Source organism: Microcaecilia unicolor, chromosome 3 (genome assembly GCF_901765095.1).
Source record: "Microcaecilia unicolor chromosome 3, aMicUni1.1, whole genome shotgun sequence".
Lineage (NCBI taxonomy): Eukaryota > Metazoa > Chordata > Amphibia > Gymnophiona > Siphonopidae > Microcaecilia > Microcaecilia unicolor.
Window position 1 is genome coordinate 266654110 of NC_044033.1, and position 15509 is coordinate 266669618.

Here is a 15509-nt window from a genome sequence, read left to right on the forward strand (position 1 = left end):
CCCAGCCCTTCTTGCCCGGATGGCACGGGCTCGACCGCATTGGCGCTGAGAAGGGCGGAGAGTTCCTCTGCAAGTACCTGCTTGTGCTGGAAGCTGTAAGACTGAGCTCCCGGTGGACAATTTGGAGGTTTTGAGGCCAAATTGAGGGTGTATCCTTGCCGGACTATTTGCAGAACCCACTGGTCGGAGGTTATGAGAGGCCACCTTTGGTGAAAAGCTTTCAACCTCCCCCCGACCGGCAGGTCGCCCGGCACTGACACTTGGATGTCGGCTATGCTCTGCTGGAGCCAGTCAAAAGCTCGCCCCTTGCTTTTGCTGGGGAGCCGCGGGGCCTTGCTGAGGCGCACGCTGCTGACGAGAGCGAGCGCGCTGGGGCTTAGCCTGGGCCGCAGGCTGTCGGGAAGGAGGATTGTACCTACGCTTACCAGAAGCATAGGGACCAGTCTTCCTTCCCCCGAAAAATCTTCTACCTGTAGAGGTAGAGGCTGAAGGCTGCCGGCGGGAGAACTTGTCGAATGCGGTGTCCCGCTGGTGGAGAGACTCTACCACCTGCTCGACTTTTTCTCCAAAAATGTTGTCCGCACGGCAAGGCGAGTCCGCAATCCGCTGCTGGAGTCTATTCTCCAGGTCGGCGGCACGCAGCCATGAGAGCCTGCGCATCACCACACCTTGAGCAGCGGCCCTGGACGCAACATCAAAAGTGTCATAAACTCCTCTGGCCAGGAATTTTCTGCACGCCTTCAGCTGCCTGACCACCTCCTGAAAAGGCTTGGCTTGCTCAGGGGGAAGAGCATCAACCAAGCCCGCCAACTGCCGCACATTGTTCCGCATGTGTATGCTCGTGTAGAGCTGGTAAGACTGGATCTTGGCCACGAGCATAGAAGAATGGTAGGCCTTCCTCCCAAAGGAGTCTAAGGTTCTAGGGTCTTTGCCCGGGGGCGCCGAAGCATGCTCCCTAGAACTCTTAGCCTTCTTTAGGGCCAAATCCACAACTCCAGAGTCATGAGGCAACTGGGTGCGCATCAGCTCTGGGTCCCCATGGATCCGGTACTGGGACTCGATCTTCTTGGGAATGTGGGGATTACTTAGTGGCTTGGTCCAGTTCGCAAGCAATGTCTTTTTCAGGACATGGTGCAAGGGAACAGTGGACGCTTCCTTAGGTGGAGAAGGATAGTCCAGGAGCTCAAACATTTCAGCCCTGGGCTCGTCCTCCACAACCACCGGGAAGGGGATGGCCGTAGACATCTCCCGGACAAAGGAAGCAAAAGACAGACTCTCGGGAGGAGAAAGCTGTCTTTCAGGAGAGGGAGTGGGATCAGAAGGAAGACCCTCAGACTCCTCGTCAGAGAAATATCTGGGGTCCTCCTCTTCCTCCCACGAGGCCTCACCCTCGGTGTCAGACACAAGTTCACGGACCTGTGTCTGCAACCTCGCCCTGCTCGACTCGGTGGAACCCCGTCCACGGTGGGGGCGTCGAGAGGTAGACTCCCTCGCCCGCATCGGCGAAGCTCCCTCCGCCGACGTAGTCGGGGAGCCTTCCTGGAAGGTGGCCGCGGTCGGCACCGCACGCGGTACCGACGTCGGGGACCTCAACCTGGGCGATGGGCCAGCCGGCGCCACGCTCGACGGTACTGGAGGCGCAAGCACCGCCGGTACCGGAGGGGTAGGGCGCAACAGCTCTCCCAGAATCTCTGGGAGAACGGCCCGGAGGCTCTCGTTTAGAGCGGCTGCAGAGAAAGGCTGAGAGGTCGATGCAGGCGTCAACGCCAGAACCTGTTCCGGGCGAGGAGGCTGTTCCGGGCTGTCCAGAGTGGAGCGCATCGACACCTCCTGAACAGAGGGTGAGCGGTCCTCTCGGTGCCGATGCCTGCTGGGTGCCGAATCCCTCGGCGACCCAGAGCTCTCGGTGCCGACGCGGGGAGGAGACCGGTGTCGATGCTTCTTCGACTTCTTCCGAAGCATGTCACCGGAGCTCCCCGGCACCGACGAGGAGGACGTAGAATCCATCCGTCGCTTCCTCGGGGCCGAGACCGAAGAGGATCGATCCCGGGGGGGCTGTACCGCAGGAGCCCTCAGGGTAGGAGGAGACCCACCCGAAGGCTCACCGCCACCAGCAGGGGAATGGACAGCCCTCACCTGCACTCCTGACGATGCACCTCCGTCCGACGACATCAGCAGACGAAGTCTCGGTACCACCGACGTCGATACAGTCGCCCGATGCCTCGGCGCCGATGCAGAGGTCCGATGCCTCGATGCAGTCGATGGAGCGGCAGCCAAGGAAGATGGTCCGGACGCTGACGACGTCGATGCACTCGATGCCTCCGGTGCCGATGCCGACGAAGAGCCCGAGAACAAAACCTTCCACTGGGCTAATCTCGCTACCTGAGTCCGCCTTTGTAACAGGGAACACAGACTGCAGTTCTGAGGGCGGTGCTGGGCCCCTAGACACTGAAGACACACAGAGTGCCTATCAGTGAGCGAGATTACCCGGGCGCACTGGGTGCACTTCTTGAAGCCGCTGGAAGGCTTCGATGTCATGGGCGGAAAAATCACGCCGGCGAAATCAAAAGCCGAAATGGCGAAAATTGAAGCACCAAAATTTAGAGGGAGAAAAATCTCGACCGAGGCCAAAAGAGGCCTACCCCGACAACGAAAGAAAACTTACGGGGCAAAAACTAAGAAATACGGGAAGGGCAGAAAACCCAAAAGGGTCTTCCGGAATACTACCGGAGCGCTTCCCGAACTTTTCTCAAGGAAAAAAAGGACAAAAACACGTCGAAAAGGACGCGCGAGGTCGACTCTCTGGGGCACGAACGGCGTAACATGACCGTACTGAGTGCGGACGAAAGAAGACTGGCCGGCTCGAGCCGGTTTCGGGCGGGAAGACGGCCGCGCATGCGCGGTGCGCATGGGTGCGCGAGGACTAGCAAAGGCCTTTGCTAGTAAACTTTCCGATGGAGGGGGCTGCCGAGGACGTCAACCCATCAGTGAGAACAAGCAGCCTGCTTGTCCTCGGAGAATGATTTTTATGATAAACCTTTTTTTTTTTTTTTAGTTTATTGACTCTGCTTGTTGGGACTAAGAATCCTGGTGGTTTGTGTGTTGGGTCTGCGAGTGCTTTCTAGGAACAGTGGGACCACTGGGAGTGTGGCCTCAGTAACCTAGAAATTACTGGGGATACCTTGAGAGCAGGAGACTCGCCCAGAGGCAGTTGGGACTCAGTTGGTAGGAGGAGGGTGAAAGTGTATAGCACATGCCCAGGTAGACCTAAGCAGTGCTGGGGATAGACACTCTAAGTGGTCACAGGGTTAGCCCCAAGCAAAGTGGTAGGCATTTCGTGACATGGAGTATACAGCACTAAATGAAGGGGAGATATAATAGGCATCTCAGAGGCCTGGTGGAAGCAGGACAATGGGACACTGTGTTATCAGGGTACAAATTTTACTGCAATGATAAAGTGGATCAAATTGGAGGGGGGGGGGGGGTTGTGCTTTATGTTAAAGAGGGAATTCAGTCAAACGAAATACATATTCTACATGAAACAGACAGCAGCGTGGAATCCTTGTGGATAGAAATTCCATGTGTGAAATGAAAGAGTATACTGGTAGGGCTGTACTACCACCTGCCAGGACAGAATGAACAGACAGATGAACAAATGTTTACAGAAATTAGGAAAACTGGAAAATTGGGCAACATTAAAATAATGGGTGATTTCACTTCCCCAATGTTGACTGGATAAATGCTACATCAGGGAGTGCTAGGGACGTAAAATTCTTAGATGTAATAAATGACTGCTTCTTGGAGCAACTGATGCAAGACCTGTCAAGAAGGGAAGCTATTTTAGATCTAGTCCTTAGTGGAATGCAGGGCATGGTACGAGAGGTAACAAAGTTGGATCTGCTAGGAAGCATTTATGATAATATGATCAAATTTGAGCTGATATCTGGAGTGAAGTCACTAAAGAAATCTCCTGTAGCAGCATTCAATTTTGAAAAGGGTAACTATGACAAAATGAGGAAAATGGTTAAAAAGAAGCTGAAAGGGATAGCCGCAAAAGTTAGGACTTTAATTCGGGCATGGACATTATTTAAAAATACCATCATGGAAGCCCAGACCAGATATATTCTACGTATTAACAAAGGTGGAAAGAAGAGCAAATGACAGCCAGCGTGGTTAAAAGGTAAAGTGAAAAGAGGCTACTAGAGCCAAAAGGATCCGAATGAAGAAAATAAGTAGCATAAGCAGTGTCAAGCTAGATGAAAAGCACTGATAAAGGATAAAAGAGAATATAAAGAAAAACTTGACTTAGAGACAAAAACACATAGTAACACCTTTTTTCAGGTATATTAGAAGCATAAAGCCTGTGAGGGAATCTATGGGACTGTTAGATCATGAAGGGGAAAGGGAATGGGACTTATACACCGCCTTTCTGTGGTTTTTCCAACTACATTCAAAGCGGTTTACATATTATATACAGGTACTTATTTGTACCTGGGACAATGGAATGTTAAGTGACTTGCCCAGAGTCACAAGGAGCTGCAGGGAATCGAACCCAGTTCCCCAGGATCAGAGTCCGCTGCACTAACCACTAGGCTACTCCTAGTAGTTGCTACTCCTAGGAGCAAAAGGGTCACTCAGGGAGGACAAGGCCATAGTGGAGAGATTGAATGACTTCTTTGCTTTGGTCTTTACGGAAGAAGATTTAAGACATCTACCTGTATGGAAAAGGTTTTCAAGGGTGATGATGCAGAGGAACGGAAAAAAATTCTCGGTGAACCTGGAAGACATACTGAGCCAAATCGATATGTTAAAGAGTGATAAATCACCTAGACCGGATGGCATACACCACAGCGTACTGAAAGAACTCAAACATGAACTTGCTAATCTGTTGTTACTGATCTGTAATCTGTTGCTAAAATCATCAGTAGTACCTGATGATTGGAGGGTGGTCAATGTAACACTAATTTTTAAAAAGTGTTCCAGGAGTGATCCAGGAAATTACAGACCAGTAAGCCTAACTTCAGTGCCAGGGAAATAGAGGAAACTATTAGTAAGCATAAAAATATGGAACACACAGACAAACATGGTTTAATGGGACAAAGTCAGCATGGTTCAGCCAAGGGAAGTCTTGCCTCACCAATTTGCTTCATTTCTTTGAAGGAGTAAACAAACATGTGGATGAAGGTGAGCCGGTTGATATATATCTGGATTTTCAGAAAGCTTTTAACAAAATTTCTCATGAGAGACTCATGTCAAAACTAAAAAGTCATAGGATAGGAGGCAATGTCCTTCTGTGGATTAGGAATAGGTTCTTGGACAGAAAACAGAGGGTAGGTTTAGATGACCATTTTTCTTAATGGAGGAGGGTGAATAGTGGAGTGCCACAAGGATCTGTACTGGGACCGGTGCTATTTAACATATTTATAAATGATTTGAAAAACTGAATGACAAGTTAGGTGGTTAAATTTGCAGATAAAAAACTATTCAAAGCTGTCAAAACACAAGCGAATTGTGAAAAATTGCAGGAAGATGTTAGGAAACTGGAAGACTGGGCATCCAAATGACAGATGAAATTTAATCTGGACAAATGCAAAGTGATACACATTGGGAAGAATAATTTGAATCACAGTTACCTGGCAAATTGGTCCACCTTACTAATTAGCACTCAAGAAAGAGATCTAGGTGTCTTTGTAGACAATACACTGAAATCTTTTGTCAATGTGCAGCGGCAGCCAAAAAAGCAAATAGGATGCTAGGTGTTATTAGGAAAGGGATGCAAAATAAGACCAAGATTATTATAATGCCTCTGTATTGCTCCATGGTGTGAGCTCACCTTCAGTATTACATTCAATTCTGGTCAATGTATCTCAAATAAAATATAGTGGAATCAGAAAAGGTTCAAAGAAGAGTGACCAAAATGATAAAGGGGATGGAACTCCTCTCATAAGAGGAAAGGCTAAGGCTCTTCAGCTTAGAAAAGAGATGGCTGAGGGGGAAAATTATAAAATCCTGAGTGGTGCAGAATGGGTAGAAATGAATCGATTTTTCACTCTTTCAAAAAGTACAAAGACTAGGGGACACGATGAAATTACATGGAAATACTTTTAAAACAAACAGGAGGAAATATTTTTTCATTCAAAGAATAGTTAAGCTCTGGACCTGATTGCCAGAGGATTGTGGTTACCACATCTGGGTTTAAAAAAGGTTTGGACAAGTTCCTGGAGAAAAAGTCCACAGTCTGTTATTGAGATGGCAATGAGGGAAGCCACTGCTTGTCTCGGGATTGGCAGCATGGAATGTTTTTACTCTTTTGGGATCTTGCCAGGTACTTGTGGCCTGGATTGGCCACTGTTAGAAGCAGGATACTGGGCTAGATGGACCACTGGTCTGATACAGTATGGCTATTCTTATCTGGCTGTGCGCTATTCTATAACTCTGGGTGCCTAAATCCTATAGCGTGCAATCCAAAAGGAAGCAAGGTCATGGGAGGGGTATGGGCAGGTTGGGCATTTCAAAAAGTGGTGTGCACTGTTACAGAATAATGGGTCTCTGCACCCAATTTGGCCACCGGGAATTACCCCATATTTAAGCAGGTGTAAGTCTGGTGTCCAAAATTGGTCATGGGAATCAGCACTTAGTGTGCATTCCCTTTATAGAACATCACTTAGCGCCAACCTTTTTCTGCACCCATTTTTGAGTACCATTTATTGAATCTCCCCCCTCCCCCCCCCCCCCCCCCCAGTTATGTTGTAAATCCAAATTTCTGGCTATGTGCTATTTTATAAAAAGGTGCCTAAATAATTGGGAGGTGAGCGTACAACATGGGCAGAGTTTGGGTAAGTGTAGGTGGGGCACAGAGTTATACACAAATTGCAGAATACAATCATTTATAAGCGTGTTTCAGCACTTTAGGCAAAAGAACTTACAACTAACTCTATGGGTGGCATAAGTGCTCACGCCTAAATTATAGGTGTGTATTTTACCTCTTACACTAGTATTCCATAAAGAAAAGTAGGCACCTACTTTCCTTTATAGAATAGGCGCCTTCTAGACACCCTGTTCCAGAATTGCCCGCAAAGTGCAGTCACCACATTGCAACTATCTTTCGTTTCGGCCTTCTATTCAGCAGGCCTAAATTAAGCATACAAGTTATTGAAATTTATGTTTATATTTATTAAAATTTGATTAACTGCTCTTTGAATAGTTCATTAAAGCAGTGTACAAAAATAAACAGGTTTATCTTAAAGCCTTTTCCCGTTTCACTCTAAGACCTATATTATATGGATTGTATTGGGCCATTCAGTCAAATTTTTGGCCACACACTATCCGTACAATTTTTTGAATATTATACTTTTTATGCTTATTCTAGCATTCACTGCTCTGGCTTTAAGATATCTGTTACATGAGAGTACACAAAGAAAACAACTTTGATGTATAAACAAAGCCACAAGAAATCAATAAATAATGAATTGCTTTAGAATAGAGTTATGTATGCAGCATTGTGTGCCCTTTGCCTTGCCCCTTCTGACGGCGTGCATTCTTCTCAAAAGATTTCTTTCCCTCGGCACAGATGACAGGACAGATGTAAAACAGTCAACCCCTGCAGACAGAGCATATTAAAATGCAGCCAAACAAGCTCTAAAGTAGATAACATACCTCTTCCAATCTGTGTAGTACAAATTCTTCCCATAACTGGCTACACCAAAAGGATACTGGATACCTTCAAGGATCTTTCGTCGACTGGATTGACTAGGGTTCATGCATTCCAGATTCTTGGTCCCTGCATATAACAGTTTAGTCTTTGTATGTTTATTAAAATGGCTTTTTTGTTCAAATAAGCACAGCAATGAGTATATACAATGATGCAATTAAGAAAGCATTTTAAATTTTGAAAAAAAAAAGTTATCAATTCTGTTTTGTCACATTCTTGTGCTTTCCTTAAGCCTTTTTACATGTACCAGCTGCAGCCCATTGAAAAATTAATGGAGAAATTGTGGTCCTCTTGCTGCCCAGAACTTTTTTTTTTTTTTTAACAGAGTATACCCCCTCTGTGGAGGAATAAAATGGGCTTATAACCTAAGTGTACTATATATATATATATATATATATATATATATATATATATATATATATACAGTGAAACCTCGGTTTTCGTTGATTTTTTCGACTAGAAATTTGTCTCGGTTTTTGTCGGTTGCCTCGGATTTCGTCAAAAAAGGACGTCCATCTCCCAATTTGTATTAGAAGATGGACATCCTTCTCCTGATTTTGGGTGTCCTCGTTAATTGCCTCGGTTTTCATCGGTTTCAGATTTTGCTGATTGTTTCCAATATCAGTGGCACTTAATTGGGCAGTGTTGCAGAATATCGGCGGTTGGCCAGCCACTTTTAAAGTGGGCAGGTCAGGGGTGGCACAGGGGGTGGAGCTGGGGAGGAGCCCACAATTAAGTGGGTGCCAGCAATATTCAGTGCTGACAACGACACAGCTAACCATTCAAATTTAGGAAAGCTTTAAAGCTGTTCTAACTTCATCTGGTTAGCCATGCGGGCCACCGCTGAATATTGGCTGGGACCTGCATAACGTTTTTATTGTGCGAGCTTATGATTCCCCCTCCGACCCACCCACAATAGATCTCCTCTCCTTCTGATCCCCCTGATGCCCCTCCCCTGTCACAGTTTGAACCTACCTCCTGGTCTCGATAGCCCTCCTCCCCCCAACGGGCGTAGCTTGGACCCGTGATGGTCCAGTAGGAGCAGACATGAAGCCCATTCAATCACCAGGGATCCCATCTAGGCAGAACTATGTAAATACATCTTGTTGTACATATTCAATGATAAAGGAGCATAGCTATCAGCATGGGCTACCATTAAGATGGGTTATTTTACCACCGATTCATGCTATTTTAGCACAGGTCCCATTTTATGCAATGAGACCTAGTTACTAATAACTGGGGTAAACAGTAAAATAACCTGTCTCAATGGTAGCCCATAAGTTTCCCCAAAGATGGAAAAAGTAAATTTTTTCAATCTACTGGACAAAATGGTAAGGCCTCTACTTTGATTCAGGTATATTATAAATCAGGCTTCTATATCTAGTCCCAGAAGCATATAAATGCCAATGCAGATATTTACACCTACTCTGAAGTAAATAAGTGTGTGAATGTCTGAGTGTTTTATGAAGCATGTGGGTACATCACATCTCCACCCGGGCTATTCCCCCTGGAATGCCTAGAAGCAACACATACATGTATGTACCATCTTGGCAGTTTGTATTCTTACAAATGCCTATACCATAGGGTAATTTTGTAAAAAGAGCCTTTTCTTTATGTAAAAGGACCTTCAGATGTGTAAAAACCATTATAGAATTACTGCCTCAAAGAATGTGAAGGGCATTTCTATAACTAAGAATCCATTTGCATGTCTATATGTGCCAAAAGAAGAATCTTTGACGCTGAAAATAGGGGGGGGGGGGGGGGGGGGGGCGATGAGACGGACTTGGTAAACTATTTGTGTGGAGACTGATGACAAGGTGAGCATTTAAATCTTGACAGCTAAAGAAAATATATGCTATTAAATTGCACTGCTGAGGTCTTGAAACATTAAGTTTGGATTTTGATGAGATCCAGATGTACGTGACTACAAAAATAGCATCTATGCACGTTAGTGCTCTAAGGGGCTTGTGGCGAAACAGTGGGTTTCCAAACCTGTGAACTGTATTATTTCATGAAGTGCATTTCCCTTGTTCGGACAGCAGATGGTGACTGTCTTTTTTTCTGTAAAGCTGTTACAGAAGTGACAGTTTTTTCCTGCCTAGCTGTGAGGTAATCTTCAGTCTCTGATAGGTAGAGGAGACAGATCTCTTCATCGAGGCCCTGTGTGCAGTTATATTTTATAACCTGTGAGCAGTTTTACTTCCTGAACTCCCCATGTACTACTTAGGTAGTAAACAAATGTTTACTTAGTTTTAATATTGTTCCTTATTCGGTTACCTGTTATTGCCTGTTACTTTTCCATCTGTTTTATATGATTCACTGTTCAATTTCTTGACAATAAACCTTATTAGTTTATTGACTCTACTGTCCTTGATTGACTAAGAACCTGGTGGTTTGTGTGTTGGGTCTGTGAGTGTTTTCTGGGAACTGTGGGACCCCTGAGAGTGTGGCCCCAATAATCTAGAAATCACCGGTGAATAACTTGAGAGTGAGAGACTCGCCCAGAGACAAGAGAAACCCAGTCGGTGGGGTGGAGGGTGCTAGTATAGAGCACATGCCCAGGTGCAGGTGGGCCTGAGCAGTGCTGAGGGCATACCCTACAGGTGGCCGCAGGGTTAACCCCAGGTGTGTGCTAGGCGTTTCGTGACAGGGCCCTTTTACTAAGCTGCGGTAAAAGGGGCCCTGTGTTAGCAGTGGTGGACATTTTTGCCGGGCACTGAGGCCCTTTTTACTGCAGCGAGTAAAAAGCCTGAAAAAAGAAATGGTCATGCGCCAAGTTTGCACTTACCATGCGGCCATTTCGGAGGGAGCACTTACCACCGCCCTCTGAGGTGGCGGTAAGGGCTCCCGTGCTAACCTGGTGGTAACTGGACAGCATGCGGTGCTACTTGATTACCTCCGGACAAACCCCTGCAGTAATATTTTTCTGGAATTTCCGGTAGTGCTGGAAATGCTGCGCACTGGGGGCGGTACTCATCGGAGGCCGCATTAGGTCTGCGGTAGTTCTGATTTGCCACGCGGCAACCCTTTAGTAAACAGGCTCAAGTTCTATTCTCTAATGGTGATGTAAAACCTATGGCGTACAAATGCAAGTTCTGTACACATGAGAATGTCTTCCAGTAACACATATAACTTACAAAACACTGTCATGAGTGCCCTTGCAGCACTTAGGTGTTCTCAGTTATGCCAGCTCTATGGCTGGTGTAACTGCGGGCACCTAAATGTAGGCGCACCAATGCCAGATTAGTATTCTATAACAGAACCTGGCACCCTGATATTCAAAACTATTTAACTGGCCAGGAACGGCTCCTGGCCGGTTAAATAGCGTTTAAGTGCCAAAACCATGGATATTCAGGGGGAAATAACTGGTTATCTCTCACTGAATATCTTGGTTAGCAGCTAGCATGTGATATAGCTGGTTAGGTACAGATATTCAGCACTAAACCGGCTATGTTGAACGGTCAAAATAGGTCACTTAAATAGAAGGCCTATCTCTGACCGCTGAAAAGTTAACCAGCTAGTGATTAATTAACATTTTAGCAGCCAAAATTAACCCAGATATTCAATGTTGGTCGCTGGATATGGCCCAGCACTGAATATCCAGGTTTAACCCCGGCAGCTAATTATTGGGCCCTGGTTGCCCAGCTGCTGTGGCTAGTGCCCCAGGCACTATAACAAAGGGAAATTCCCCAGCAAAGATGCATCCAGTTTGACTGTTCTCAGATCAACATATGTAACTAAAATGGAAGTCTGATTCTCCAGACTTGCTCTCTCTCCCCCAGAGCCCATCTTGTCTCTCCAACACTCGCGCCCTCCCTCTACCCAACCCTATCTTAGCCAGTCTCAACTCATCCATCATCCTGTCCCCTACATCTCCAAGCCAAAAATCCACCCAATTTGTTAATGCTCCCTCACCTTCCCTCAAAGGCTTGCTACTCTGTTTCCAGCACTATGTGGCTCTAGGTCAGGGTTTTTCAACCCAGTCCTCGGGGCACACCAAGCAGGGTAACATGCCAGGACACCAACCAGGCACCCTAGGGGACACTGCAGTGGACTTCAGAAATTGCTCCCAGGAACATAGCTCCCTTACCTTGTCTGCTGAGCCCCCCAAAACCCACTACTGTACACCACTACCATAGCCCTTATGGGTGAAGGGGGGCACCTAGATGTGGGTACAGTCAGTTTCTGGTGGGTTTTGGAGGGCTCACATTTACCACCACAAGGGTCCGCTTGCCTGAAGTGCACTGCACTCACTAAAACTGCTCCATGGACATGCATACTGCTGTGATGGACCTGAGTATAACATTTGAGGCTGGCACAAAATATTTTTAAAGATGTTTTTTTGACGGTGAGAGGGGGTTAGTGACCACTGGGGGAGTAAGGGGAGGTGATCCCCGATTCTCTCCGGTGGTCATCTGGTCAGTTCGGGCACCTTTCTGTGGCTTGGTCGTAAGAAAAACAGGACCAGGTAAAGTTGTCCAAGTGCTCATCAGGGACGCTCTTTTTTTTCCATTATGGGTCAAGGACACCCATGTGTTAGGCATGCCCAAGCCCCACTTTCGCTACGCCTCCGATATGCCCCCGTAAACTTTGGTCGTCCCCGCGACACAAAGCAGTTGAGGACGCCCAAAATCGGCTTCGATTATGCCAATTTGGGTGACCCTGTGAGGAGGACGCCCATCTTCCAATTTTTGTTGAAAGATGGGCGTCCTTCTCTTTGGAAAATAAGCCTGAGTGTGTCCAAATTCTTTCATAGTTTGCATAGTCTCATGAGAATAACATGGGCATTTGCACACTGTATGGATCAAATTCACAGAAAGCTGTGTAGTCCCAAAGCAAAACAAACAGTTGTTCTGGAGACAGTGCCAGCAGCAAGCCTCTAAAAAAGGGTGGGTGGGATTTATCAGCATGTTGACTTGAGGATTTTTGTGGCAGTTGGTCCCTTCTAAGCCCTGAAGCGGCGATAGCAGATCGTGAAACTATGGCCATTGTTGGCAGGACCTGAAAGCTTCAAAAATAAGTCATAAATGTCAGGTTTCATATCCCTAAGATACTAAGGGGCTCATTTTCAAAACAGAAAAACGTCCAAAAAGCGGCAGATGGTTGTTCTTTTGCCCAAAACATCCAAATCGCTATTTTCAAAGCACATTTTAAAGATGTTTTTCTATGCAGTTTGTCTGCAGTACACCCAAATCACAAGGGGACATGTTGGGGGTGGGATTTGGGCACTCCCAAAACTTGGACCTTTTTCTGCCACAATGGAACAAATCAGAAACGTCCAGGGCTAAAAATTACCATTTGCTCTAGACCTGTTTCAATCATGTCTAAGTCACAAAAAGGTGCCCTAAATAACCAGATGAGCACTAGAGGGATTAAGGCATGACCCCCTCCCCCTTACTCATACCCCCCAAAGATGTGAAAGAAACAGTACATAGCAGCCTCTAGGACAGTGTCAGATGTTATGGCCAGTCCTATTAAAGCAGCAAGCAGGTCCCTGGAGTAGGTTGTTGCAATGTACTGTAGAGAAAGGGGACCTAGGCCCATATTTATTTTTGTTACATTTGTACCCCGCGCTTTCCCACTCATGGCAGGCTCAATGCGGCTTACATGGGGCAATGGAGGGTTAAGTGACTTGCCCAGAGTCACAAGGAGCTGCCTGTGCCTGAAGTGGGAATCAAACTCAGTTCCTCAGTTCCCCAGGACCAAAGTCCACCACCCTAACCACTAGGCCACTCCTCCACTCTGTTACATTTGTGGTGATGGAAAATATGAGCCCTCCAAAACCCACCAAAAATTTAATGTACCCACATATAGGTGATACTTGCAGCCATAAGGGCTATTGTAGTGGTGTACAGTTGGGTACAGTAGGTTTCTGGTGGGTTTTGAAGGGCTCCCCATACAATATAAGTGGTTAACGGCAAGATGTGTACCTGGGCCTTTTTATGTGAAGTCCACTGCAGCGCCTCCTGGGATGTCTGTGTGGCCAGTCTACTAAGAATGCTGGCCCCCCACATGTCCCAATGGCTTGTTTTTGTGCATTTTCACCTTGGATGTTTTTTTTTTTTAATGGTCACAATAGAAAAACGCACTGAGCACAAAACGTCTAGAAAATGGCCACTTTTCAAACAGAACGACCTTTTCAGGTTTGAAAATCACTATGTTTGCCACTTGATTTTTGGATGTTTTCAGCAAAATGTCCAAAGTTGGATTTAGACATCGAAAATATTGAAAATGCCCATTTAAATGTGCTCGACAAACAAAGGAAGGTGGAAGTTCCAAAAAAATCTAAGTCACAAGATGACGAAAGACATTTATAGGTTTATTCTCCAATGTTCGTAACAGGATGCATTGATACAAATGACCCAGCACGGGCCATGTTTCGGCTATGAACCTTCTTCAGGGGTCCTCACAAATGGACAGAAAAATATTATACATAAATAAATAAAATGGTAACATAATACATCTTTGCATTAATGATAAACTACTGTTACCTAGTGAAAACAAATTGTAGCTGAAGAGAGTGAAATAGATATGTCCATGTGAATGTGTTTACTGTTTATATAGGAATATAAAAATTAAATGAAATGAATGGTTAATATATTAAAAATGTGTATTCAAAAGTGATTAAAGAACCTAACATAAGAACAGAAAAATTGAGAAATTTATATTGATACTGATGCTAGATAATAAAAAGTATCATTATATATTGAAAACGTGTGTATATAAGAGTGAATAGTAAGACGACCATATGAGCGGAAAGGCTGTGAGAAATGTTAATGTGATACAAAACTATAAAAGTATGAGAAATAAAAAACAGAACAAAATTGAAAAAGCAGAACAGCACAGTGAACACCTGTGAACAACGCAGCTAGCACATGGAGAAAATTCTAAAATCAAAATGAACATAAAAAGGGTTAGCACTGAAATGCTGCGCTCCAAGAGCATTAAATCAAAAGCCAAGCTGAAACAGAGATATAGTAATCAAAATCTAGGGCCCTGTTTACTAAGGTGCACTAGTGTTTTTAGCACATGCTAAAAATTAGTGCGCGCTAACCGTGTAGATACCCATAGGAATATTATAGGCATCTACACGGTTAGCGCGTACTAAAAATGCTAGCGCGCATCTAACATGGCTTAGTAAACAGGGCCCCTAATGTTCCGGTTAAAAGGATTAATGCTTAAAGAAAACAGGTGAAACCTTTACAGTAAAAGCGCTAAAATAAAATAAAATGGATACTTAGCGGAATGTGAAAAAGAATCTCGGACTATGAATGGCGCCAAAAGGAATAAGCTTATTAAGCATAAGGTATATGGTGTGGGACTAACATAAATATACAATAAACAAAGGAGCCATGCATTTAAACATAATGTGAGCTTCCAAAAGCTAAGTTTGTGGGTGAACGGAAAAACATTAAAATAAGTGCAGGACTTATAGTAAATGCCGATATATCTAAACTAAAGAGCCAAAATATATTAGTGAAAACAAACTACTCAGGCACACAAAAGTATTGTGTATAAAAACAGATAGTCAACAACCTCCATACGTATTAAAACATAACATCACTCGATCTAAATGCAAGCTGGACATGTTTTATTGGCAAAAATTGCAAAGGGGAAAGCGTCTTAGTCTACAGACTGTAAAAACGTGCCAAAAGCCAAATTTGTGCTATGTCATGGCACTACATCATGAGCGGAGTGGATACATGTTGTGCAGAAAAATGAACTTGAAATAAGTGAAGTGACAAATAAAAGATAAAAAATATAAAATAAAAATAAAAGCAGTGCAGACTTTAAAAGT

General features: G+C 45.1%; 1 protein-coding gene across 1 annotated transcript in view; it reads right to left on the reverse strand.

Moving 5' to 3' along the window:
* The window catches only part of NID1 (nidogen 1), a 249834-nt gene that overhangs the window by 16984 nt on the left and 217341 nt on the right, over window positions 1-15509 (reverse strand). The window contains exon 19 of the mRNA XM_030194981.1: window positions 7657-7780. Within this exon, the coding sequence (XP_030050841.1) occupies window positions 7657-7780 (124 nt within the window). The remainder of the gene's footprint in view (window positions 1-7656; window positions 7781-15509) is intronic.